At 38.9% G+C, this 26,023-nt stretch overlaps 1 protein-coding gene across 3 annotated transcripts in view; it reads right to left on the reverse strand.

The window, feature by feature from the left end:
• APBA2 (amyloid beta precursor protein binding family A member 2) overlaps window positions 1–26,023 on the reverse strand; it is an 87,677-nt gene that overhangs the window by 20,918 nt on the left and 40,736 nt on the right. For all 3 annotated transcript variants that reach the window (XR_014854325.1, XM_085070798.1, XM_085070797.1), the window contains exons 2-4: window positions 16,052–17,057; window positions 6,024–6,104; window positions 4,812–4,848 (exon numbers count right to left, since the gene is read on the reverse strand). Coding sequence is in view for 2 of the 3 variants with exons in the window: in XM_085070798.1 (XP_084926924.1) it covers window positions 4,812–4,848; window positions 6,024–6,104; window positions 16,052–17,020 (1,087 nt within the window). In the remaining variant the exon portion in view is untranslated. The remainder of the gene's footprint in view (window positions 1–4,811; window positions 4,849–6,023; window positions 6,105–16,051; window positions 17,058–26,023) is intronic.

Below are 26,023 nucleotides of genomic sequence, written 5' to 3' on the forward strand. Positions count from 1 at the left end.
AGCTGTTAAGCTTTACATCCAACTAGATTAGACTGACAGTAAAGAACAGTCATTCCAGAGTTTGGCTGAAATCTCTTGATAGTGAACATTTTTTATTCCTCAACAGTTTTATAAAAGAAATGTGCTTTGAGTTTGATCAACTTGCCAACCTTCTAATGCATTTTTTTAAAGTATAAAAGTATTGTGTGTGAAGAAAAATGACACTGAAGGGGGATGCCAATTGAAAAAAAAGGTTTATTGTTCAGTGTTCAATTTATTTATAATGAAGTCAATGTAGAAGATTATTATCTGGTGAAGGAAAAATATATGGCATGCTGTGCTGATTAAATGTACTGAAATAGTGGTTTGCACATATATCTTTTACTGGGCTTTCCTATCCTTCATTCTCCCATTCTAATTTAGCAAAAGCCTTCCAACAGAATATTAACATGATTAAAAGAAGTAACTTTCTTCTTTAGTAAGTGTTGCTAACACTTATTCATCCTGCAGATCTCAAACCCTGGCAAAAACCCACTCTTTGTAAGTCAGTACTCAAGGTATATATATATATATTTTTTTTTTAATATATATTTTTTTTATATATATATATATTTATATATTTATATCAGTCCTCCACTCCTCAGAGACATGAGATTAACTAACAATGCTCACACAAATTGGAGTTATTTGGTTTGCTATAGTTTTAAGCTTCAAAAGGATAATTATATACCAGAGAACACATTTTATTTAGCTCACATCTGTACAAATCCAGTTATGGTTTAGATATTCGTTATAACTCAGAACAGAATTCTGTGGAATTTAAAATTTTCAAAGTATTGGGAAAGTGCTAAAAATATCCTGACAAGCTCCACTGAAAGTAGAAAAACCCTCAAAGAAATTCTTGAGAAGCCACTAATTTAGAAGTCACTGAAATTCTTCATAAAGGCCAAGACTTTCAATACCTAAAAAACCAATCCTTGTTCTTACAGCCTTAATTCACTAAATGAAATCACAGAAAATGAAAATTCCACAAGAACTCCATTCCTGTATTGCTGCTCCTCTTTGCTGACCTCTTTGTACCATTTTGTTTTTCAGGAGAGGGATGGTGTATTTTGTATGGTACCTCTTCTGGTGGTGTTTTTCCAGGTCTAAAACATTCTCATACATCTGTACTTCTTCCAGCATGCAACAAAATACTAACGTTGCATCATATTGACGTCTTGTTTCAAGGGCAGCAGAGAGGGAAATTAATTAACAACATGAATTTAATGTTAAGTTAGCAAAACTTCATTAGATACCTGCATCAACATGCTCACTCAAAATTAAAGTAGCTTTAATTTTGTTTTCCTTCATTCACTTCGGGCTAAGTAAATGAGGCTAAATTGAATCAAGATTGTTTTAACTCTGAAATAGGCTTACCCACGTGTTTAAATCAGTTTAAGTAAACTCCCTTAGTAGGTAATTTAGATTAATTTCCTTGTTTTGTGTCTGAAGACAAGTAAAATTGCAATTCTTTGTGCAAATTCTCATACAATCATTACTACATCAAGCAAAGACCAAAACTCTAAGTCTGCAGGATCTGTCAATCATGTATGTTGAATTTGGCCCACTTCTGGTTATATCTTTGTGCATTTTAAGCAGAACATTTCTGCTTGGTTCCCAGGTTGACAGGCTCCACCAGAGGCATGTTCAAAGCCATGCTCAGAGATCTATTTTTATGTAGACACTGCAGGTTTCTCTGAGCTCAGAGCAGGAAATGCCTGGGCTGTCTTAGGGTCTGTGCAACCCATGGATGCTACAAAGGAAACAACCATTGCTTCTCACCTCTTGGTTGTTTGTGACAGCAATGATGTTTTTAACTTAGTTGTATGAAATAATTCTTGAACGTGGAAATAACCTACAGTGTTTTCATAAGCAATTTCATAATGCTGATGTTATTTATTTGGATTCCTTAAAGACTGAGGCTTTTTTGGTTGGATGTCATTGCATCATCTCTTCATAGCTTTAAAAAATGATGTTTTGCAGAATCACACTAGCAACAAAGTCAGCTACATCATGTATAAATCAACAGCATGCAGAAGATGCTTACAGCAGTAGGTAATACAGGAAAAAAAGACAAAAAAAAAAAGACATGTTGGGCAGAAAACATTTCCAACATACATTTCCTATCATGAAGGCAATGTAAGCAACTGTCAGGTAGAACAAGACATCTCTTTGAAGGGTGGAATGGTACTGAAAATTGCCAGGGTCAAATTGGGTTACCTGGGTGTTTTCTTCCCTTATCTCTGCCTGCTTTAAATAATGCAAAAATGCAGACTTGGCTGAGGTCCCAGCTCATCAGAGCACTTTAGCATGCCCTTGACTGCAAGCCTGTGTAAAGGCTTACTGATGAGGAAGGGAAGGTTAGTTTGATGTGAGCAAAGATTGGCATTTTATGTCGAATACTGGTGCTTAAACATTAGGTTTTTTTTCAGAAAATCTAAATTCAAATTTCTGCACTTATCAATGCAATAGGGATTACTTGGATTTCTGCTATCTATTAATGTAACAAGTATATATTTCTAGACTAAGCAGATTAGGTCCAAACATTTTTAAATTAACTTTTGCATCCATAAAGTAAGAAAAAAAGAAAACACGATAAAAAAATTCAATAACCTGTTAAAAATACATTTTTACATCTACCTAAAATCATGTAAACCAAGGATTCAGACAGTATTTAGAGGCTGCACTGTGAGCACAGAAGTTCATTTCCTGCTGAACTATCACACTCCATGAAGTCACTGAGACCTTGGGATGTGTGGCACTGCAGCAGATTTTGCATAAGCACTAAATGGACACAGGGCATAAGTCACCTTTCAGAATGTCTACCTACAACTTCCATTTTCTGATGGATTTCTTTACTTCATCATGCTTGTTACTGTGTGAGGGAATAAGATTTGTGGTGATGAGACAGAGTGCAGAAAAGCCAGGACCACTGAACACAGAACTAATTACTACTACTGAAACAATTCTAACAGCAATTTCCAGTATTTTTGGGCCTGTCATCATTACATATGATAGGTGATTTGATATTTTTCATGTTCACATGGCATATGAAAAGTATTACGTATTAATAGAAACATAGATATAGCTACTGTAGTTTAGGACTCATGCTGAAAGTGTTTTAAAACTGAATAGGAATATAACCAGAATATCAGTTGTGGTATTGCTGTCAAAGCTCAGGGAACAACAGCAGTGTTAGCTGGCAGAATCTTTTCTTCTGTGCAGAAGGGTCCTGTACTTTTTGGGACTCTACATACAAATTAATAAGAGAAACTGTTTTTCTTTGAATTCTGAGAGCAGTCACGTAAGCTATCATAAGCTCCTGGTGAGCCATGTATTTATTTGTATTAGACAATGCCATACAATACCTGCAATAGAAAAAGCCTAATAGACAGCTTGTCCTCACGTACTGTGCCACTACAGAAAAAATCAGAGAAAGCAAAATAATTGAACTAAAAATAGGTATTATATTATGTAAAGGGTATCCTGACCCCTTTCCAACAGAGCAGTGAGCTAACTAGTAAGGAAAGAAAAAGACATAACCTTTTTATGCCAGTGAAATTAAAATGTGCAATTGTATCTGCAGCGCTGTGAGGGCGGAATTGTCTCACCTGCTTTAAAGTTCTGTGCATGCTGGCCTTGTTTTATGCTTGTCCACTATACAATCAGCAGATGCTTATTACAAAGCATCAGCTTGCTTTCTTGTCTCTGCCACCCTTGGGGAATGCATTTAAATTTACCTCTCTTTAGGGCCTGTTAGCCAGTATGTGCCAATTGTTCCGTGTAATGTCCCTCAGATGTCAACCTGAAGGGACAATCTTTGAATTTTCCATTTGTTCTAGCTCTTTAGGTAAATTACTGAAAACAGAAGTTGCTTGGCAAGATGGTGAGATCAGGGAATAAAAGAAAAACGTGTGACATCCTAATATTATTCTAAATTGCATGAAGTTTTTCCTGAGTTGAGAATGGCATTAGGAATTAAGTTTTCCACATTCTTTTAAAGCTTCCATTGTGTGTGTTCATGGCAGATCTAAGGTATCAAACCCTTGGAAGCATCCCACTATCTTTTCTCACTTTATATTTTCTTTGCAGGAAGAGCTGTGTGCATTTTTCCTACACAAAGTTCTTCAGCTGTCTGTGAAACAGAGAATGATAATATTTTTCAGTACAAGGCTATTTTATTTCTGTCCACCTTCTTGTGTTAATAAATTGACTTATTTTTCTTCAAACAGAATACATGTAATAGCAGTGCAAAGGAGATTGAAGAAACATGTGAAAGCTTTGCTCTCCTGAACAGAGGGTTGGATTACCATTGTTTGGTGAGTTCAGGGGAACCTTTCCATTTGTGCTGACAACTGAGATTCCCAGAGTGCAATAATGGCTCTGAAGAACATGGTGCTCTTACATGTCCTTAAATCTCCTGCTGGGGCCCACTGTTACACCCCTTTTAACCCCTTCCAGATTTGTAGGTGCTCTTCATTTTCACCTGGATCCTTCTGGGAGCTCTATCTGCTTCTCTTTATCACCCCTAGGCTCCCATTGCCATGGGGATTTGTAGGTGCTCTTCATTTTCACCTGGATCCTTCTGGGAGCTCTATCTGCTTCTCTTTATCACCCCTAGGCTCCCATTGCCATGGGGAGGGATGAAAATGTTAAATACTTCCACACTTAAACTTCTCAGCTGTATTCTCTTGGGTTTGACTGGTTTTTAGAACTGTGATCTTTTATATATATTAAAGTATTTGCTTCCACTTCACCCTTGCTTTAACTATGGATGATGTCAAACTTACCATCAACAAAACTTGGAAAGGAAGACACTTTCTTTGTCTGTTGAGAAATAAAAATGGTATAGCTGTAACAAAATAACTTTCACACAATGAAAGGAATTCTTATTATATTTTAACAGCTGACCACTGTCACATAACCACTGTTTAGCACACTGAACCCATTACATCACAATCATTAACCCCACCTAGCTGTTACAGAGTGCTCTGGACTTGGAGTCTCCCAGTATTTTAAGGTCCCACCACACAAAAAAATAAGGGAGGCAGGGGGAAGACCATGAAAATAACTGAGGAAGTCAGTTGTCAAATGAGCAATACAAACCAACAATTCCCAATACAGTCAGCTGTCTGCTAGATTACATTGCCTATTAGTGATATCCCAAATTTCCAATAAAGAACATTTAACAATGTTTTACAGAGATTCTGAGCCAGTGAATAAAAAGAACTGTCCCTGACTGCTCAGTACATAGAATTACACTTCATCTTAGCAGAGGCCACAACAGTGCTCTTTTTATGCTACTGCCCCTAGTCTCCATAATGAGATACAATCCTTCCATTCTTCCTCTTTTGCCAGCCTCTTCAGTCATTCCCATTTCCAGGAAAGAGGCTGATTTCTCCATTATGGGAAAAGGCTTTAGAAATGTGCCACCTCGTTAATATAACAGGCTACAGGCTAAGTATGTTATGGTTTTGAGATAAGTGACTTCTGTTTTTATGTCTCAGTTTCATTTCATTGTGTCTAGCCCCAAGCATAACTCATTCTGCACTCTCAGATGTCTTCTTTGCTCCAGTCTTCAGCGACAAGAGCAGCTCTGTCTATCACTGTGTCTCTTCACAGCTGACTAAGCCAGGACTGACACTGGAAGGGGGTGGGGGAGGAATGGAAGCAGAACATGATTTCTTTTGGATGCAACTTTTGCACTCCAATAATCCAAAAAGAGAACTTCTGAAGTGTTCTCCCTATTCTGTATGTCATCAGAAAATTTTAGGCTTGAGTACATGTCACAGACAGTTACATAAAATGAGTGAGGCAGCAAAAATTCATGGGTGAAGTTCAAAGACTTTTCAGAGCAGGCAGATATAGTATTTACTGTCAGTTCAGGCAAAGAACCAGAGCCTAAGTTTGTGTGTGAGAGGGAGAGAGCTCACAGTGGGATCCCTGCTTGCCCTCCTGGCTGCTGAAGGCAGGCAGCACAACTGGCAGCCCAAGGTACTTACCTCAGGGGGATTGTTGTTGTCAACTGGTCCATTGAGGTCTGAACGCTGCTGCTTCCTGGGCTGCTCTAAACCATTGCACATCTGTAAGAAAAAAAGGAAAGGATTTTAGATCCTTTTGTTTTCTGAAAAGATTCAAAACAAAGTGGAGATATCAGTGGAAGTCAATGGCGGAAAGATAATAAAAAAATTTTGACCAGATCAAATTAAACTTAAATAAAAATTCACAAAACATGAACATATGAAACTCTACTTAGCATGTTCTCCACCTGTAGTTATTTGTGTACAATCAATATTCATTACTGGTACAGAATTATAATGTGATATAACAGTTGGAATTTCCTACTGTAATTCAGCAAATATCAGTTTCATAGAAAATGTTAAGCTCTTTAATTATAATAAAGTATCTACTTTGATGTAAATAACAGGACATTTCAATTATCATTAAGTTCCCACTTACAGTACTGATTTAAATTTTAATTATTTTACGTCAATGCAAATTTTTCACATGAAATTAAGTCAAATGCTAACATGTTCAAATTACTCAGAAACCAAAGTCAGAATTTTTAAATGTGTTTTTTCTCAGTATTGGACAAAATCAAACTAGCCCTAACGGCCATCTCTGATCTGAAAAACTGAATTCTAGCACTGAATGTAGGATTCTGTATTCATGGCATCTCCTTCCTCATGGGCAAAGCAAAGCTACAGGATGCTGCAGCACCACCTCAGGCTTCAGAAGAAATGTAAAAGAGAAAATACAAAATCATACACAAAGAAAACATTAAGTGTTTTAAACTACAGAACACTCCTTTTTTCCTGTTCCAGTAGCCTCAGGGGCAGAATTGCTTTTCCAGACCTGACCCAAGTCACACAACACCAGCACCTGACAAGGGGAGTGCCCATGTCCCACATGTACCGAGAAAGTGAAGTTCTCACGGCTCAGATTTTCAGTGTTAGAAATCTGGAAAACCAAGGTGATTTCTGGAACAAATTTATATGATTTAGGATATTTCATGTTCCCTTTTTTCTTAGTTTCCCCATTATGTATAAAAATGAAGGCCTAAATGGCAGTGCCATTGTAAAGCTTCAGAAATAAAAACTTGTATTGACAATTGTGCAAATGGAAACCTGTGAGGATTATTTGAAAGGGTCAGCCTGAATGTTACATGGGAGTGTAATTCCTTGGCTTCTGACCTTCAAATGCAATATCTAGCTCCAGTCAAAGAAAAGCTTTATGTTCACTTCTAGACAAATTATTCCTGATGACTAATATTTAGTCAGCAGAACAAAATATGCTAATGAAGCAGGCACATTAGAGCTCAGTAATGGTAATTGTCAGGTAAGACAACATACACAAAGCAAAGATTCACCCAATTAGTAAGCAGACAGAAAAGACTATCTGAGATGTACCCAGACTTGGGAAACTCACCATATCCCTGCTTATAAACACTACTCTCTTTGAAACAAGACAAATCTAATTATATTGCATGGCTAAACTAATATGGAGCAATCTGTGTTGATGTGCAGTGAAATATATTAATGAGGTAAACCAATTTCTAGAGGACTTTAATAATACAAGCACAATAATCATACAATATTCCCTAAAGTAGCAGGATTTAGATCAAGTATCCTTTAAGCAGGGATTATGACATTGCCACAATGAAGATACATTAAACTGTAAACACTGACAGCAAATACATTAATATGTATGACAGAATGTTACTATTTTTAAAGCTCTGTCAGTTCTGATTACCATACACTTGACTGTACTGAAAATGGACCTGCATATAAAGAATGAATTGTTTGTCTGCTTTTGTAAGCATCACCTGGGTGCTGTAACATTGAAGCAGGTCTCTGCCTCAAATCTGCCATCTTGATGGATTTATTCAGCCCTGGGGATCATAATACCAATCATGCTCTGTGGTAATTGTTGCATATGTAATTCCACCAGTCCTAATAAAAATCCACCTCTGGCTGATCTATTAACACTTTGCTATTTAAAAACGTTGTGATGGGGAGGGAGGGGTGTCACTGCAAGCACTTCCTGCAAACAAAATTGACTGTAATATCACATTATTGAGATCTCCCCAGCTTTGGAGGTAGCACAGCCTTCAGCAGCAGCCCAAGTAAGGCGAGCTGTGCCTCTCTGAGGCTTTCTGTGCCCAACAACTGCTTGCAGAAGGAGGTACAGGGAGAAGGGCTTCCCTTTCATTCCATAAGACTTACAGAGTCAAAGGATAGAACTGTGCAGAGGAGGAATGGCTGCAACTCACATCCACAGCTACAAACAATGTAGTCTTGGACTTATGGAAGGAAATGCTTCTAGACCAAGGATGAAGGAACTGTTTTGGAGCTCCTTTATGGTGTCATTTTCAGAAAATATAAATTCTGGTATTCACTGGGTTTGGAAGTTGGTTCATACTCTCAAGTGATCCGACTAATGTGAAGTAAATTATCACATTTGATACTTGCTTTCTTCATGTTTCTTATGGTTTCCAATTTATATTGCTGGTTTGAATGTTAAGACAGCTATAAAAATCACATTTGAGGGAAACATAAGGTATTATAATTAGTTAATACCCTGGCCTGCAATTTAGAACAGAACCTAAAACTAAACCAGAAATTTGGAATTGACTGCATACTAACACAGAGGTACAGCTTTGTTAAAAGTCTCCCACCCTAGGACAAGATTCTATAATGCATGGATATAAAACTATTACAGGTGTAATGTTGTTAATACTTGCCTCTGAGCAAGTACTGAAGGAACATGAAGCAGAGCAGAAAACATTATTTTTGGGCTGAGAGGAAAATCAGACTCGACTTATTTGAAGTCACTGAAGCACCTGTGGAAATCTTTCCACAACAAGCATGAAACTCCACCCATGCCCCAGCTAGCCCTGTCCTGATTGATGGTTAATTACCAGGCCTGGGGCCACATTTATAAAAATCCCTTCCTGCAGCACAACACCTCTCTGAGCTGGAGGTGGGGGCTGGTGAGGAGTGAGTTCTGCTCTTTGGTCACACTGGTTGGTAGCTCCAGCGTGAGCTGTTTGGTTTGTCAGTCAAACACTCATCTCAACAACACTGGTTCTCCTCACAGCTGCTGCCTGTGATCCTGAATGCTGCTGTGATGCTCAGCACTGATGAAGCACTTTCCTACGGAGGAATGTTCTTCTGGAAAGCAACAGGTTAGTCCCTTTCCTGATTTATTCAGAATTTGTCTGGGAGAGGAGCTCAAAGGCATGGTAATGCTTTATTATTCTGTTTAAACATTTGAATAATGAGCCTTATGTTCCACACCTGCCCAGGTCTTTAGTAGCAATGCTGTTTAACATTAGCAAATAATGTGTTCAGAGACCAATGTACTACTGGCTTACATATTCTGAAACTCATCTTGAAGATGACTAAGCTTTTTGGAAAAGAAATGTTTTGTGGTGGGTTACAGCTGAAAAAGGTTCCTTGTGGTAGGCTTTAAGTAAAAAAAAAAAACAACCTTCTTGGGAAAGAGATGTTTTGTGGTGAATTGCCAAGACTGTTAAATTACTTGTTGCACAAGTAAACCTATAGACCTGACTGATCTTTTGTCCAGGTTTGTTGTCCCTCTGTAGAATAAAAGCAAAGTGTGGGTGTTATGTTTGTCACTTAAAGACAAAACTTCCATTTCTAGTTTTTGTGATGTGTTGTTTTCTGCAGATACTTTATCATTGGGTGATGTGTCCTCCTGCTATTTAAACCCTGCTAAGTTTATAGAAACACCTCAAAGTGCATCGAAAACATCCTTTAAACTAAGAGGTGGTTGCCTCATATCATGTCTATTATGGCAGTACTATTCCTATTAAATTGCACAAGTGAAATAGCATCCCTTGTAAAGGCTGGTGATGTGTAGTGGAATGGCCTAATGTACCTTTCTGAGCATTGCATTAGTTATCCTTAACATTGCTAACATTGTCAGCTGAGCAATTTGGCCCAGCAGGACATACTTAAAAAGACAGAATCTGAATGAGGCAGCTGCTGACTAGCTGGAGGTTTTCTGATTGTGATCACAGGAAAAAAGGTCAGAGTTCACACTCTTCTCTCACAAAGATCCCATTACTTATGTGTTAATTTAGCAGTGGTGCTAGTATATGTCAGGAGGGGACAAAAATTATTTCTGAGAAATAGTTCCAAGTAAGTCAAGTTTAGGAAAAGAGTAAGTTGAGAGATCTAAGCATTCCACAAAATGATTTGAATACTCGATCAAATTTCAATAGACATTAAAATGATTGCCAATTTATTTTTATCACCTCAAAGAACCATTTTTTTTTCTTTTGTCCTTGCATATATTTAAAATTGAGAACCAACCATGATGAGTTTCAGAGAAATAGCACTGCAGAATGGTGCATTCTTACAGGGATGGAATTACGAGCCCATGCTGCCTTCTGATTTAAACTTCCTGAGAAAACTTTGTCACTAATGCATCTTTAGGTAACACACATTGATTTTGCTGTCTACTGGTGTCAGGAGCTGATTTCTAAAAGTCTGTGACTCAGTCATTAGCAAAGGAAATTGGTTTTGTTTGAGAATGGTTGGAGTGTTTAGCACTTTTCAGTAACTACTTGGTAAGTCTGGGAACCTGGTAACAGCTATTTCATAGTTCTGCCCCACAGCTGCCTAGAACACAGGAGAATGCAGAAACCTGCTTTAATACTTCATTTATAGCCATTTGTGTTTTCTACAAATTGTTCTCAAATGCATCCCATAATATTCAGACTGACTTCCAGCAAGACATTCCTAAGATATACACTTTTCTAAACTGCTTATCATCTAGGTTTCTTCACACTGTTCTAAAGGTGAAATCTTTTATGGACAAAAGACTCCTGGGTTTGGACTCTGCAGCAGCACAGCACTGTACCCATGCTGAGAGAAGGAAATAAATACTTGTGTCAGTACTGAGCTCTACCACCACAGGCAAGGAAAACACAGTAGCAGCATTGATGTGTGCAAAGCTGTTGGGGGGGGAAAAAGAAACAAAAAAAAGATGACTTTGTTAAATTTTCTTCTACAAATTTTTGTAGGGGTCTTTTATCTGTCTCTGGATGTCCATGTCGAAGAAGTATAAGGGCATAGCCTATATGAAAGTTGTGAAAGCAGACTAACACTGTACAAACTCATGGTGTCCCTGCTAGGGCAGTTTGTATAAGCGTATTTGGTTAGGCTGTCAAAGGTATGCCAGTGTTATGAAAGAATGATTGAGAAATGAGAAGCAGTAGCATTCAGGGTCACAGGCAGCCATCATTAAAAAGCAGACTTCCCTCTAAGGTCCTTCTTTTTAAAGGTGATCATGGCAAATTCCTGTTCCTTCAAGAGGGTATAGGTGGAGTAGGGTGTTGATACTGTTAAGGACATTTTCTTTTATTGTTGGTAAATAGAGAGAGAATAGGTAAATAGGAGAGAACACATTCTCGGGAGTATGGAATCTACCTAGAGTAGACATTAAGAGCAAGGCCTGATTAAGCTGTCAGTGCTCAAGTATTGAGTCCCATAGCCATCTTTAGCCCCTACCCAGCAGAAATAGCTCTCAGCCATGCCAGTGCCAGTGTTTCACAGAGGTAGGATTGTGGTTGGAATGAACAGAGTAAACTCTGCCACACAGCAGGTTCCAGAGAAGCAGTTATTTAATTGAGTTGCATCAGTGCAAGAGATCTTCCATTAGTTATTATTTCAGCTGCTGTCCAATGCTTTGCTTTTTTCTTCACTGCTTCTACCATTCTTTAATTATGCTAATTCTGCACGTGCAACAGGAGAAACTGAAGTTCCAAATGCTGTCAGGGAGCAGCAGGATGGGGCTGGGACTGCCCCATGCCATCCTGCTTTGTGGGAAGGAAGCAGGACAGGGTATATTGCAGTGAACTGCAGACAAGCTTGTTGTGGTTTCAGCTTTGATTTAGACCAGGCCAGTGCTCATACTTTGTGCAGTACAAGCATACATTTGCACCAGGAGATTACTCTCATTTTTCATCTGCTAAAGCTGTTCCTGTTTGATTATTAGTGTGCCAAACCAACAGTATTGTAAGCTAACCTTGGAGCAAATGTAACAGCATTCCAAAAAGCAACTACTTTTCACAAGAATACCACATACACTTAAAATTTCTGGTGGTACTGTATGCTACTGTCAGTTGAAGGAGCCACTCAGTTTGTCTCCTTCCACCCAAAGATATACCTGTCACTTAATTCATGTTTGTTACAATAAAAACTGGTAATTCAGGAGAACTACATCAATAGCATGTCTGACCATACTCAATTTCTCTGCTAAAGGTAAAATATATGAAATGAAATTAGAAACCGAAAAAGAAGATAATTTCTTCGTGTGATACTTGAGCACTTAGCTGAGAGATGACCAAGATGTCAAATGGGTGTGGGGAAAACTCCTAGCTTGAGGGAGTTGTTAAATTTGAGTTGTTATAAAATACCAAAAATAGTCAGTTCAACTTCATAGAAGTGACGCCTTTCTTAACATAAGCATGGAAAACCTGCAAGGAATAAGAGTCGTGCTAAGCAGTGAGTTAGAGCAAATATACACTCTAAATGTATTCTAGGTTTTCCTCAGACTTGTCTGGTGCTAATCATCCCCTTCAGTGCTTCCTTAGAAGTATTTACGATAAAGGCTAAATAAGCCAAGCTCATACATCCCTGAACTTTTCAAGCCTTGAGCATGTGTATTTAAGACAGGAGACTGACCCACACTGAAAGTCAAACAAGATGCTTACTTTGTTTTTCCTTCTCTGTAGATTGCTGGGTCTTTCTTAAAAAGTGACTCCTGTTTCCTGGTGCAAACCTAGCAACAGGAACCTTTAAAATCACATTTGTTTACTTGTTATTAAGCAAATGTCTTGCTAACAGAATGTTAGCACCTATCATGGGCTAAGAATTAATAGCTTATTAATAGTATATTTTATTATTAATAGCTTATTAATAGTATATTTTAAAGGAATGTAAATGTTATAATGAGCAGTAATAATACCTATGTGAGGCAGGAAAGGAGCAGAGGAGCAGAAATGTGAAAAAGCTGAGAATAGTGTAACTATCCTTAACATTTGAAACAACAAATGCACCTTCCTGCTTGCTTATTGTTTACAAAAGCTGACGAACATATCTTGATTTAACCGAGAAGCATTCAAGTCTGCATTTATTTAAAGATAACTGAGGCAAAAAGGTGCTCTATATGCAATATGTATGCCTTTGTCATCGCTTTCAGCATGGTATTTTGTACTGTGAGATGCACGCTCGCAATAACAGATCTTTTTGCAAGGTGACAAATCCAAGGCTCTTCTAAGCAGCCTCTCTGCAAACAGTAAGTCTAGCATGCAAATGTACTGACAGTGGCCTTGGGGTTTTTTTTTCTTTCACTATGAAAGAAATTGAATTATTGTAGTTCGTTTCCAAATTGCAGTCGAAATTATGGCTGTCTGGGTTTCACAAATGAGACACAGGTTAATTTAGGCAGCATTCTTATTCCATCCATCCCTTAAGACATTTCACAGTAAATATTAAAAGAATTGAATGCCCCAGAAGAAAAACCAAATCCTCTGTACTTTACCTAAATTCTTTGAGGTCCAGTATTAATGCTAAATGTCCAAACACACCTTGTGCTAAGGAAGCTATCAAGAAGAAAATCTAACTTTGCCAGAAATGGGTACTGAAAACTTATTCCAGTAAGGCTCATCATGAGCCTGATTTTTGGATGAAGCTGAGAATTATAACCTGCAGTAGATAAGAAGATAGTAAGGAAAGGCCAGTCTTGTTATGAAATACACATTCAAGTAACGCTTCCCAAAAGTTATTTGTTTTTTACTCTTTTTGTTATATCCCTGGAGGCCTGGGGTGGAGAGAGGGAGGATTACTTCATGTTTCCATTTGTGAGCCTCTGTATCTCTAAGAAATACCGCTTCACACCTTTTTGCTGTGGAAGCCCATGCTCTTCTCTTCAGTGAAGTGCCCACAGCAGCTGTGCTCTGTCTCCTTTCCTACAGATGAAATGCATGCCTTGTCACCCAGTTTGTTTAGCCCTGTGTGCTGACCTGTACTGCTGTACCTCTAATTTCCTGGCTGTGTGTTTGAAGGCATGAAACACTCTGTACTGTCCAGTGCTCTATCCATTAAGACAGGAGTTTGTGGTTGCTATTAAAAGTGATTGTAGAAGCTCAGGGGCTTCATCCAGCCAGTGGTTACCTGTTGCAGCAGTGCTTCCCTCATTATTAAACAACATTAAGGCATTGGTCCAACACTACCTGGAAATAGCAATTAAGGCTCAGACTGGCAGTTCAGAAATACTTAGGTCCTTTTGGTTTTTTTCACACCAGGGCAGTTATATCAATATCCAGGTGTTCCACAACCCTTAGCTCTTAGCAGTCTATTTAGAATGACAGAGAGACAATGCATTTCAGCTCAACTTCTGATAAACTTGCAAACAACAAAAAGTTGTTGAAATGAAAGTATATTTTGAATATTGTTTTGAATGGGTAAGCATTCAGTGGGGGGGAAAAACCCCAACAATTTCTTACTCAAACTTTGAGGAATTCTCTCTTATTCAAGAACTCCTCTTTTCTTTAGTTCTGCAAATATTTTGAGAACTTGCAAGGAGCAACATTCCCAGTAGCAGCTGCTGGGAGAACAACCATCACTAAGTGTGAAACTCAACCCCTCTGCTCCCAACCAACACCTAGTAACTGTTCCAACCATTCAACATCAGCAGGCTTATTCACACAGGAACTTTTATGCTGGCAGTAGGGCACTGAATATGGTAAGCTGCACAATTTGGTTATAATTATACTTCTGAAAATAGAATGTAGTAATGAATATTAAAAACTTGCTGCAGATATGGGAAATCTGAAAATATCCCCCTAAGACTTTTTTTTGTTCACAATTATAATGAAGGTCAACCTGTTTCATCAGCATATATTTAAACTTTTGATTTCCTTTTACTGTTTTTCAGAGGAATTAACATATTTCAATGTCTGTTTTTAATGGAATCACCTAGACTAAATTGTTTAACTGTGGGATACTTAACTATAGAAAACCATACTTACAGAGTTGATAAAGCTGAAACAGGAAATTTATGCATCTGAAGCTTAATAAAGCATTTTAATTAAAGATAAGGCAAAATAATTTATCCTTACTAGTCTGTTATCCAAGTACACATCATGTTTTACCCCTTTCAGGTAAATCTGCTCATTGCAGAAGATAACTAATATTCAACTGCATATAATTTTAGAGATGCAAGTCAAGGCTTTAAAATGACATTAGGGAATGAGGTATGTCTCTTTAAGAAATAACCACATCCAATCTGAAACTTCAGGGAACTTTTTTTTTCCTTTAGAAAAGCTTGAGCTTCATTCTCAGTCTCTTTTTCTGGCACTCAGCATTAGAACAAGAAAAGATCGTGCACAGTTTAAATTAACTTCTACATCATTCTTGTGATAAAACTGCTGAACAGCATTTTTGGTAGGAGTAAAGCTGCTTCTTCCTTCTTGTCAAGGTCAAGATATGTCCAGCTAGTAAAAAACCACAGTAATATGCAGGCACTTCCTGCAGGATTTTTTTAACATATACAGTATCTAGACTTGGCATTCGTTCCATAGAAAACAAAAAGTAATCAGCCACTAAGGCAATGGCACATGAGCCATTAATGGAAAAAAAAATTCAACTACTTCAATGCTGACCCCAGCAGTTTTACATTTCTCAGGAGTGTCACTGCAAAATGGAAATAGTGTAAATAAACTGGTTTTGCCCCATGCATCTGGAATACCTTTGTCTGAATGGTCTCTTCTCTGTGGAAAATTTGCTACTTGTCTTCATAGGCTGATTACATTTAGCACCTTTTTCTAAACACACAGTGTGACTATGTGAATGCAATAACAGTAAAATTTTAAATATTGCTAATTTATGTATATACATATTAACATATACAAAAATATTGCTAATTTTGTTTGGAATAACTAACGTAACACTTGCATAATGCCTCTGACAGTCTGGTTAAAACGAGTACCTCATACCTGCTCCTGTGGCCACTTCTGTCTGTCCTCTGGGGTTCTTGACTTTGCTTTAAAACCTCGATGCACATCTCCACTGTGCTTAGAGGCAGATGGGATATTCAGTGATTTTGGCCTCCCCTCATGCCTGTTAGCACTGTGAACAGCTTCTCCTTTTGAACAAGTCTCTTTGTAGTCATGTGCTATGTTTTCAGTCCCAGTGTGCTCTGGACTCATTTCTGTTGTACTGTTAATACTGCTCATGCTCATACTCATTTTGATTTCTGCTACAATCTGGTCAATGTCCTCTTCCTGGTCTTCCAGCTCTGCATCCTCTTTTCTAGAATGGTATGGTGATATTCCCTGGGAATTTCCATTAGCCTCTGCTGGGTAATAGTCCGGATAGTCACCTTCACTTTGACAGTACTGGATGTTTTCTTCTTGGTCTTGTATCTCCAAAGATGATGCTTCATCCTCCAAAATCTGAATGCCATTATCTTGACCTTCCTGCCACTCTTGCCTGTCCATCACCTCATTTTCATCTTGGTGCTGAATTTTCCCTTCTGCCCATTCTTCTACAGCTTCCTGACATTCATCTGTTTCAACATGGTGTTCCTCATGGGAAGCATACTCCTCCCCATTGCAGTCCATTCCTTCCAGGTAACTGTCATCCTCTGGACAGTATCTAATGTAGTATGTGATCCCCTCCTCTTCTTCTGGCAAGCCTTCATCATAGTCCTCCTCCTCAGAAGTGTTGTTTACATAGTCAGAGCTGGAGTCACCATCTCCACTATGGTCATTGCACTCATGTTCCACAGGGGTAGGACTGCCTGCTCTGACAGCTGCTAGTTCTGCCTCCTTTGCTGCATAATCTTCAATGGGAAGGTCACTTTCTTCATTTTCAGGCTCCCTGTTGTGAGAAGAAGTCGGGCAAGCTCTGGCTCTGTGATCCAGCATGCTGGCTGTAGTGCTTTGATGTTTCCTGTTTGCCATAGCCAGCTCCTTACATGACAATCATTTCCAGCAATTACTGCAGGGAAGATGGAAAAACACACATTCAGGAAAAGGTCATCAATAGAGAACAGTGATGTTAATAGGAAGCAAACTGATAGATTCATTTGGTAAAAAGCCTGTGTTTGTAGATATTTGAACCAAATTCAGACAGCTAACTTTTAAAATGCTTGTGCTATGGAACCATGAAATCAAAGTAATAAGTTGCACTCTGAAAGGAATAGATAAAGAGAAGGTTCTACATTTATGCTAAATGTATTCTTGTGTAGGCTCTCTTCTGTCAATTTGACAGAGAATTAATCCTGAACCTTGAAATTAGTTTTCAATTTCTTTTTCTTGCCAGTAAGGGGTCGTGCTTTGATCGCTATGCAGTAAACGGGAGCTCTTTTCAATTTTCAGCTTAGGCATTTCTTTAACGTGTACTGAAAGCAAACATTTAGAATCTGACCTGCTCTCACCAAAACTAAAGGAAAATAGTTCTATTAACTTGGCAGTCACATAGTGCACTAAAAGATATGCATTGGTATTAAAAGTGTTATTTTTTGAAAAGCACTTGCCGGTTTATTAGCCCTTACTAGCTGGATGCCATGAAGTATCTCCTATTGTTAAACCAAATACTACTTTTAGAACAGATTATTTCAGTTGGAAGGGATCTACAACAATTACCTAGTCCAGATCAATTCAGGGCTGACCAAGTTAAAGCATGCTTAAAGGGCCTTGTTCAAATGCCTCTTAAAACAGACAGGCTTGGGGCATTGACTGCCACTGGAAGCCTGTTCCAGGGTCTGACCACCTTCCTGGTAAAGAAATGCTTCCTAACGTCCAGTCTGAACCCATTGGGACACAGCTTTGAACCATTCTTGTCACTGGATACCTTCTCTGGGGGGCTGATCAGCACCTCCATGCCCACTTCCCCTCTGGAGGATGCTGTACAGGGCAATGAGGTCACCTCAGCCTCCTTTCTACAAGCCAGGCAAGCCCAAAGCCCTCTGTCACCCCTCAAGGGACATTGCATTCCAGCCCTTTCACCAGCTCTGCTGCCTCTCCCTGCACACATACCAGGACCTTTGCATCTTTTTTAAACGATGGGGCCCAGAAGTGCACACAGCACCCAGGTGAGGCTGCATCAGTGCTGAATGCAGCAGGATAATCCTCTCTTCTGACCAGCTGGTCACAGTGTCTGACAGAGCCCAGGACATGCTCTGCTCTCTGGGCTGCCAGAGGACATGGCTGACTGCTGAACTGCTATCAAGCAGCACCCCAGAGCAGAACCTGGCATTTGGACTTGTTAAATTAATCATGGCCCAATGCTCTAATCTATCCAGATCCCTCTGCAACACTGTTTTTCAAAGTCTAATCTATATTCCAGGTAAAAGACACATTAACAATAAAAGCTCACTGTATCAAAAACAGTTAAAGAAAATAGCTAATTCTAGACAGGCTTAACAAGTGTGATATGCTGCATTATTTGGAAGGGGGAAATAATATACTTCAAGTGTTTGTGTTTCTCTGTATTTCATTGTTGTATCCTTATGATAAACTTGACCTGGGCAGTTACTTCACTGGGATGAACCAAGCTCAGGCTCCTGCCTGCACCACACAACTGCAAGAACATTCTGACTGAACCAGTTTCCCAAGCCTTGTGTACACACAGAGCAATAAAACCAGCATGGAGCTAGAGGATTAGAGGAGCTACATAGGGAGGAATTTCTTAGGCATTATTAACTTAGAAAAAATACCCTGTAACTGTAACCTAAAACCTTATAGATATCCCTGCAGAACTTCTGGTAACAGAAGAAAACTCCCAATCCTTAGTTTGCGACAAATCCAGGGATCTAAAATATATCTGTGGATTGTTGCAAAGACATAATGTGGCAAATCTATCCCCAAAACATGGGTTGTAGATTCTGAGATACAAAGCAGAGATGTGTATTAGTCACAGGAGAAGGTATGAAAGGAACGCAACATGTGGAACTCTTTTTAGTTATTTCTACCTTGCAGAATTAGTCTTGAGAGAATAAAGCTTTTTAATGTATCTGAAGAGAAGTTTTAAAGGAGAAAATCAGAAGAGGCAAAACTTTCTCAGTGATTACCTGGCCGTCCTCACTGTTAGAAGAGCTAGGAGACTTGCAAGGTTCTCAATACAATCCATATGTCCCCTATCCCTTTAATAATAATGACACATCTTTACTTTGGAATCAGTTAGAAGAAACTCAGAACCCCAAGCCATCCACCCACTAGGGTTACCTCTGATTAAGTCAGGTCTAGTTACTGGAAAATAAGGATGTTTCTATACTCTGACTGCACTATAAAAATTTATTTTACTTTGGATTAAAATAGCAATCTAGTTACAACACTACAATGCTCTGCACAAGCTGCAAAAAACTGCCCACAAGCAAGAGAAATTGCTTGTATGACCACATCAGGCATGAGTTAGAACAAATAATAATAATTCTGAATGGTACTGCAAGAAGACTACAGAGATCTCATCTGGCTTAACCAAAATTTTTTTGTCAAGAACAGAACAGATTAAATGCCTCTTAGTGAAAGAAACGTTCTCATCTGCAATGGCCTCGGTCTTCTAGTGGAAATATTCTCCATAATAAAAATATGTAGAGATTTACAGTGCAGTTGACCCTGTGCATAAGTCACTACAGTGTAGCTGAAGATACAGAAGCACAGAGCATGTAACAAGCACAGTTTGAAACCCATGACTCAGATTTTCCTAAAGCATATGGAGATGAGAACCCTTTTTTTAGCCAGTGTAATGGAGTTTTTCCACCCACATCTAAGAATCTTCATTTAGTATCCAGGCCCTGAAACTGCCATAAGTGGTATCACTGCAGTGATAGCCTTTTATAAATTCCAACAGCGAATGCTCAGAGATGTTACTTACCTGCAAAAAAATTCCACTGTGCTCTAGATATTCTATATCACATTGCAGGAAGCCACCTGAATGTGTTCTAAGAACCAAAGGGCAGGGCATCAGGCTAGGAAGGGAGGGGTGGCTGATGAGTGGAGCTCCATCAGCTGTGGGGCAATCAGGAAAGGGTTCTCAGCTGGGCACTGCAGGGCCCTGATAATGTGCAGCACCTGCACTATGGGGGGAAGAACTTCAAAAAACAGTGGCACATTGAAAACTTTTTAGAGCATAGGATAAGAAATAGAGAAAATAATTCCTCTCGAGCATGTCTAGCACTGACATCCTGAGACATGGGAAATGGGTTTTCAGTTAATTCAGTCTGAAGCCATGATTGAACACAGGGCTTTACCCCTGTATGCTGGAACTGAGGCAAAAGCCTGGTTTTTCAGTGAGAGGCAATGCTGATCTTAATGCTATGGAAACTGAAGTTACAAAGCAATCTCTGCACAACAATTACAATTCTGCTTGGCCTCCTTTGCAATCTTCTCAGTTGGCACTACTCTTTAGGTAACAAAGTACCGAAATAAAAAGGCGGAATTTATTTTTTCAGCCCATAAATTGCAGACTGAATGTGCACTGATTACAGCATCTTCAAGTATGAAATGTAACTTCTCTGACTGTACCAACACATCAGAATTACTGAACTGAGTTTCCAAACACCAGTCTGAGAACTGCTCTTTATGGAGCTGCACATACATTTCTGTCAAGGAAACAACCATCTGTATTTTAACTCAAATATTAGAACAGCCAGGGCAGCCTAGTTTTCTTCCACTGTATCAAAATCTCTCAAGCTTCCTAGAAAAATGCTTTAGTCATTGATTAGGTTTAGCATTACCTGAATATTTTGAAATCTATAAGCATTCTAGGCTTTTTCTATGCTGTCTCATGTCATGCAGCAAAGTTCCTGAGGGCCACAGGTCTGAACTCTTGTCTTCTCACCTAGAGAGATTTTAATCTGTCAGATTTTAAATTTTTCTTTTAGACATACAACAGATACTGTATTTTTACCACGTGTTCTGCTTTTCAGACTAGTGTGCAAAGCTTTCTGAGTCCCTGATTGTATGGACTAGTACTTTAGCTAATATTCAAGTATCAGTTACTTTGTAACCTTCTAACATTATATGTACCTTGAGAAAATTAGACAATTATGCTCTTGAAATTGGTGAAAATACTGTATTTACATCTAATATTACTCAATGCTGAAGTGAAGAGAGGAGTAATGACTTTCTGGATCTAGAGACACTTTATCCATAAAGGCTCCAGTTGAGCCCACTTATCATTTCCTCTGCTTGGTGTAAGACTCCCTCCTACTTCTTGTATCTCACTTCCCTCCTTGATAGCAGAGAGTTAGGTCAAACTTCTGCATCATTCCAAGCACACTTTTCATCTTCTGGCTGCGGCTGGGATTAAGTGTTCCTGGGAACATGGGAGGGTCAGTGCTCGATCCTTGTTTCCCTTCCTTGGCATTCAGTAATTTTATCTTGCTGAGACAAGCAAACTCTTGATTTCAGTTCAACAATGCATTACTAAATCTCCATCAGTGTTGTCAGGATCAGTAAATAAGGGATCAGTTACACCAGGTTCTCAGTAAAAATGTTTTTCTTTCAATGATAGCTTTGCTTTATTCTTCTGAATTTTCCTTGCCTCAGCTCAGTGTTAAAAGGAAAATCAATCTCCAGGAAACACATGCTGCATTTCTCTGTAAGAGTAAAAAGGAGTATGCATAGGGGAACCAATTTCTTCTGCTCCCAGAAACAGGGCTACTGGGTTACAGCTGGAATTTATTCTAATCAGTGCTCATTATACTCATTAGCTTTCTCCTGAGTTCGCTGCACCTAATCCCAGACAGCTGCAGTAGGGTGTTTATCGACCTTAACACTTCTGCACCTTTTCCCCTGTGTAGAAAGATCTCTCCACTGTCTTCTCAGTAAAAAAGACCAATTAAATTAGCATTAAAAATGGGAAATGGTACACAATTATAAACATGGTGATACAGTGAAATACCCAGTATAATACTGCTGGCTGTGGTTAATGAACTGCATTGAGTCTATACTTGATTCACAAACTGAACAGCATTTTAGTGGGAGCAAAACAAGTTCTTTACATTTAACGTGCCCAATGATCTGGGGGGGCAGGGGGGCACTGTTAGGTTCTTTTAGCAACAAACATACTATTGCATGCTTACCTACAGCCAAATTATCTTTGTGCCCTGCTGTTCCTGTCACCCTTACAGGTGAACCTCAGAGTTTTACTGGGCTGAATTTCATACATTCACTTTATTTTGCAAGACCTCTTTCCTGCACCTACTCCTCCCCAGGTTCGTTTTATCATCTGCTCCTTAGTCTTTTACTCACACTTGAAGTATCTGCACCCTTTGTCAGTTTTGACAAAACTGACACTCAAGTTTTGCTTCCCTGGAATTGTTCAATACCTCCTATTTTCCCCAGATATCCACTGCAATCTAGCTGTTATTAAACTGGTTCTACTCTTTAGAAGTCATCCTCAGACATAAGTTATAAGCACTGCCAGGCGAGATTATAGCACCTACAGCCCACAGCCTTGCTTCTCTCTGCTGAGCTGTGCCGTGGGTGCACTGCTGACTGAAGCTATTCCATATGATAGCCCTATACATTCATACTCCAGAAATGCTGCAAAAAAGAAAAAACAACACCCAACCCTCTTAACACAGACATATGTTTGGATCTGCTACATTCAGCTACTTACTCAGTACATCTGTAACTGAGATAACAGTATTTTTCAACAGAACTGCATCAGAAAATTCATGATTGCAGGGCTTTACAGTAATTATGCCAGTCTCTTCTCCAATAAAGGGATAAATTAAAGTGGAAAAAATCTAACTTCAATTCATTCAAAACAATTTTAATATTAAACTAATGGTATTTCTCAGTAGGCTTTCATTACAGAAGACTTAATAGACTCCCATCTGCTAAGTTGGTCCAGAGGAATTACGACTGATCCTAGACTGGGAACTGGAATTTTTAATAAGCTGATAAGAGAACATGAGCCTGCTGTGACTATGTCAGATTCTGCAGTCATTTGATTCCCCAAGGCCAAAGTGCATTAACTTCATTTTTCAGTGGTGCTGACTCTCCAGACCATGAGAATTCATTATGCAGAGCTCCAGAAGCAGAGTGCAGGGTAACTGCCAGCTCCTCTAAAAGCAAGTGTAACTGGGATCCTGACTCACAGGAGCCCTAATCCGGCAGTGTCAGTGACAGCACACTGAGCATGTGAGCAGCAGTTTGGAAGGAGCACAGTCTCTCTAACAAAGGGAAGGCAGGAGGACACACAGCACAGGAGGAATGGCCATGCTGTGCCCCCTTCCCACTGAGCCTGCATAACACTGACCTGCTGGTGTCTGGCTATTGAAGGAGTCTCCAACAGTGAGCTCTACCACATCATTAAATTAGGGTCATGTTGTGACACTCCAAGTGCCATCTCAGTGTTACTGAAGTTGAGAAATGTTTCTCTTGCTAAGGCTAGCACAGCCTGATGTAGGACTTACAAGCTAGGCCTGTTAAAAATGTCTGTTCCTTTTCTCTGAGGCCTGTGGATTTTAAACAAAAAAATTCTACAAAACACCAATGCTTTGTTTCAAGGAGGGGAAAGAACTAGAACAGAAACTTCAGTTATTAGGACACACAATCAAACTGATCCTTTTACGTCCAGGATGTTAGATCTGCATGGCAGTAAATACCTACAAACAGAGTCATATGCATGCACATCTCTTCCTCAGTGCAAGCTCAGCAGGTCCAGAACAGCCCAAAACACCTGTTTCTTCAGGATTTTTGTGGCCACAGACAATTCGAGGGTGCTGTTTGAACCTCCGTGTCTCAGAGATGGCCAATTTCCTCAGTTCCCTCAAAAAATATTAGGGAGGAGGGAAAAAAGATTGGTAAAGACACCAATCTAGAAATCTAGACAAATGGCAGTGCTGAACTCCAGTCTTTGTGATTTGATGTCTCACTTGGAGTGGTTTGATATTTATAAAATGATAAAATGGCTTTGTTCACCTATGTGTGAAAATATACCATAAAGAATACTTTGAACGTGCCTGGGTAGAAAAATTACTAATTTTTAGCAGCTGAGATATGATTTTTTTTTTCTCTGAAACCTGAGACTGAAAACTGAACTGAGGTCTAGCATTTCTTTGTGTATAGAACTCCAATATGAGTAGACAGCAGCGAAGTTGGTCTTGGGAATGCCACTTCTGCCTTTTACAGTGTGTGTGAGTTATCTTTGCTCAGAAAGCTTTCTACATGCTTTACTAAAACCTTCATGAATACAACAATTATTTAGGTAAGCTGCACTAATGCAGCTGTGCAGATATTTGAAACTTCAATGGTGCTACTGACACTGCAAAAAACCCAAATAGGCAAACTCAAAGAGAATTAGAGAGGACACTGAATTTATAGGGAGTATATTTCTTTCTGTGAGTTATCATGGATAAACAATACATTCGATGAAGAATTTTTAAATTACTAGGATTATTTTTTGCAGAAAGTGACTGAAAATAGCCAGAAGCCATTTAGAAAATTAGCTTTGACAAATAGATATTATGTGTGAAATAAACCTGAGGTGTTTTGTCAGTGTTGACAACTCAGGAAATTTACAGTAAGTTTAAAGTTTAACTAGATAGGAATTTCCAGCTTCTGTTGGTTCTTGCTAAATTACCTAAATAGTTCTTTCATTTCTTCTTTCATCCAAGAGAATTTTCTTCTCAACCCACAACAAGAATGGGAGGGCTGACAGGAGATAAGTCTTAAATGAGCTCTCTTGCCATTTATTTTAAGGTATTTCTACTCTCACATGCTTGACCTCTTCTAGGTAGTGGTATAAAAATAAGAGTAGCAAACATAAAATGTGGATAGAATTAACAGCAATTTGCTATCTAGGTCTTTCATATTTTTCCTTCATTTAAAATCAAATCCAACGAACTACAAATAAGGAAATACAGTTTAAAACACTTGTCTGCACCAAGTAGAAACCTCTTGGGATTCAGAAATGCATTTTCTTTTTTCTTGTGAAATTCCTTTCAAAACTAGTGTGTTTTAATCTGACTTTCTCTTTCCCACAAGTGCCTTTAGAAAATGATGACAATTTGTCAAAAAACCTTATAAAATCATCCCTGTAGTTAGATGTTGTTCCATATTTCTTTATTTTCTTAGTCTCTTCTATCAAGACCCAGTTTCCCATCTCCCTGCTGGGCTGATACCGGCTGGGGCTGCCTCAGGTCCAAAGGAAACAAAGTACTTTACACACTCTGAATAGACAAACCAGAAAACCACCAAACACACCTTTCTGTGGTTTGAGGAGAGAAGAAAGAGATGGTCTGTGCTCCCCCAGTGACTCTGGCTCACACAGCAGGAGCTGTGAGTTTTGTAGCTCACCTGCAGAGCCTGAGAGTAGCTGAGGTTCATCTAACACTGAGCCTGTGTCCAGTTGGACACACTGCCTTGTTTTCAGGAAGGGCAAAAATAAAGCAGGTTACAAATTAAAAATATCAACCAAAGTTATTTAAATTTGCTCGTTGTAGCAACAGCATGGAAAAGTCCAGATTCAAGATCATCCTTTTAATCTAAACTCCCCATCCTCACCTAGTGTACATAAGTTATAATTTCATGATGACACATTATTTTATACCAGCTGCCTCTGATTTGTTTAAAAGCACAGCTGGGATAGGCCAGGAGGAAACACAGCTAAAGACAACTACAGATTTGGTGCTATTCACTGTCTCAGAGCTTCCATTAATCATCTAAATATTATTTTAAGATTCTTAAGTGAAATATAGACTTAGAAAACAAGAAGAGATTTGCATGGGAAGCAGAGCAAGAATGATTCTTAAAAGAAATGAGGGAAATGTGTGGGGGAAGTGAAAATGAGCAGCATCTAAAAATAGATGGCATTAAAATACATGACTTGCTAGTTATCTCAAGAGTAGCCACTAGGGTCTTCCTGTGTAGCTAAGACCAAAGAAAATTCTCTTATTCTCTGCTTACTCTACTGTGTCTACTGTGAATCTGAGGTAGTCACAAAAGATA

This window comes from Lichenostomus cassidix, chromosome 10, assembly GCF_008360975.1.
Source record: "Lichenostomus cassidix isolate B80296 chromosome 10, HeHo_3.0, whole genome shotgun sequence".
In the NCBI taxonomy this organism is placed as follows: domain Eukaryota; kingdom Metazoa; phylum Chordata; class Aves; order Passeriformes; family Meliphagidae; genus Lichenostomus; species Lichenostomus cassidix.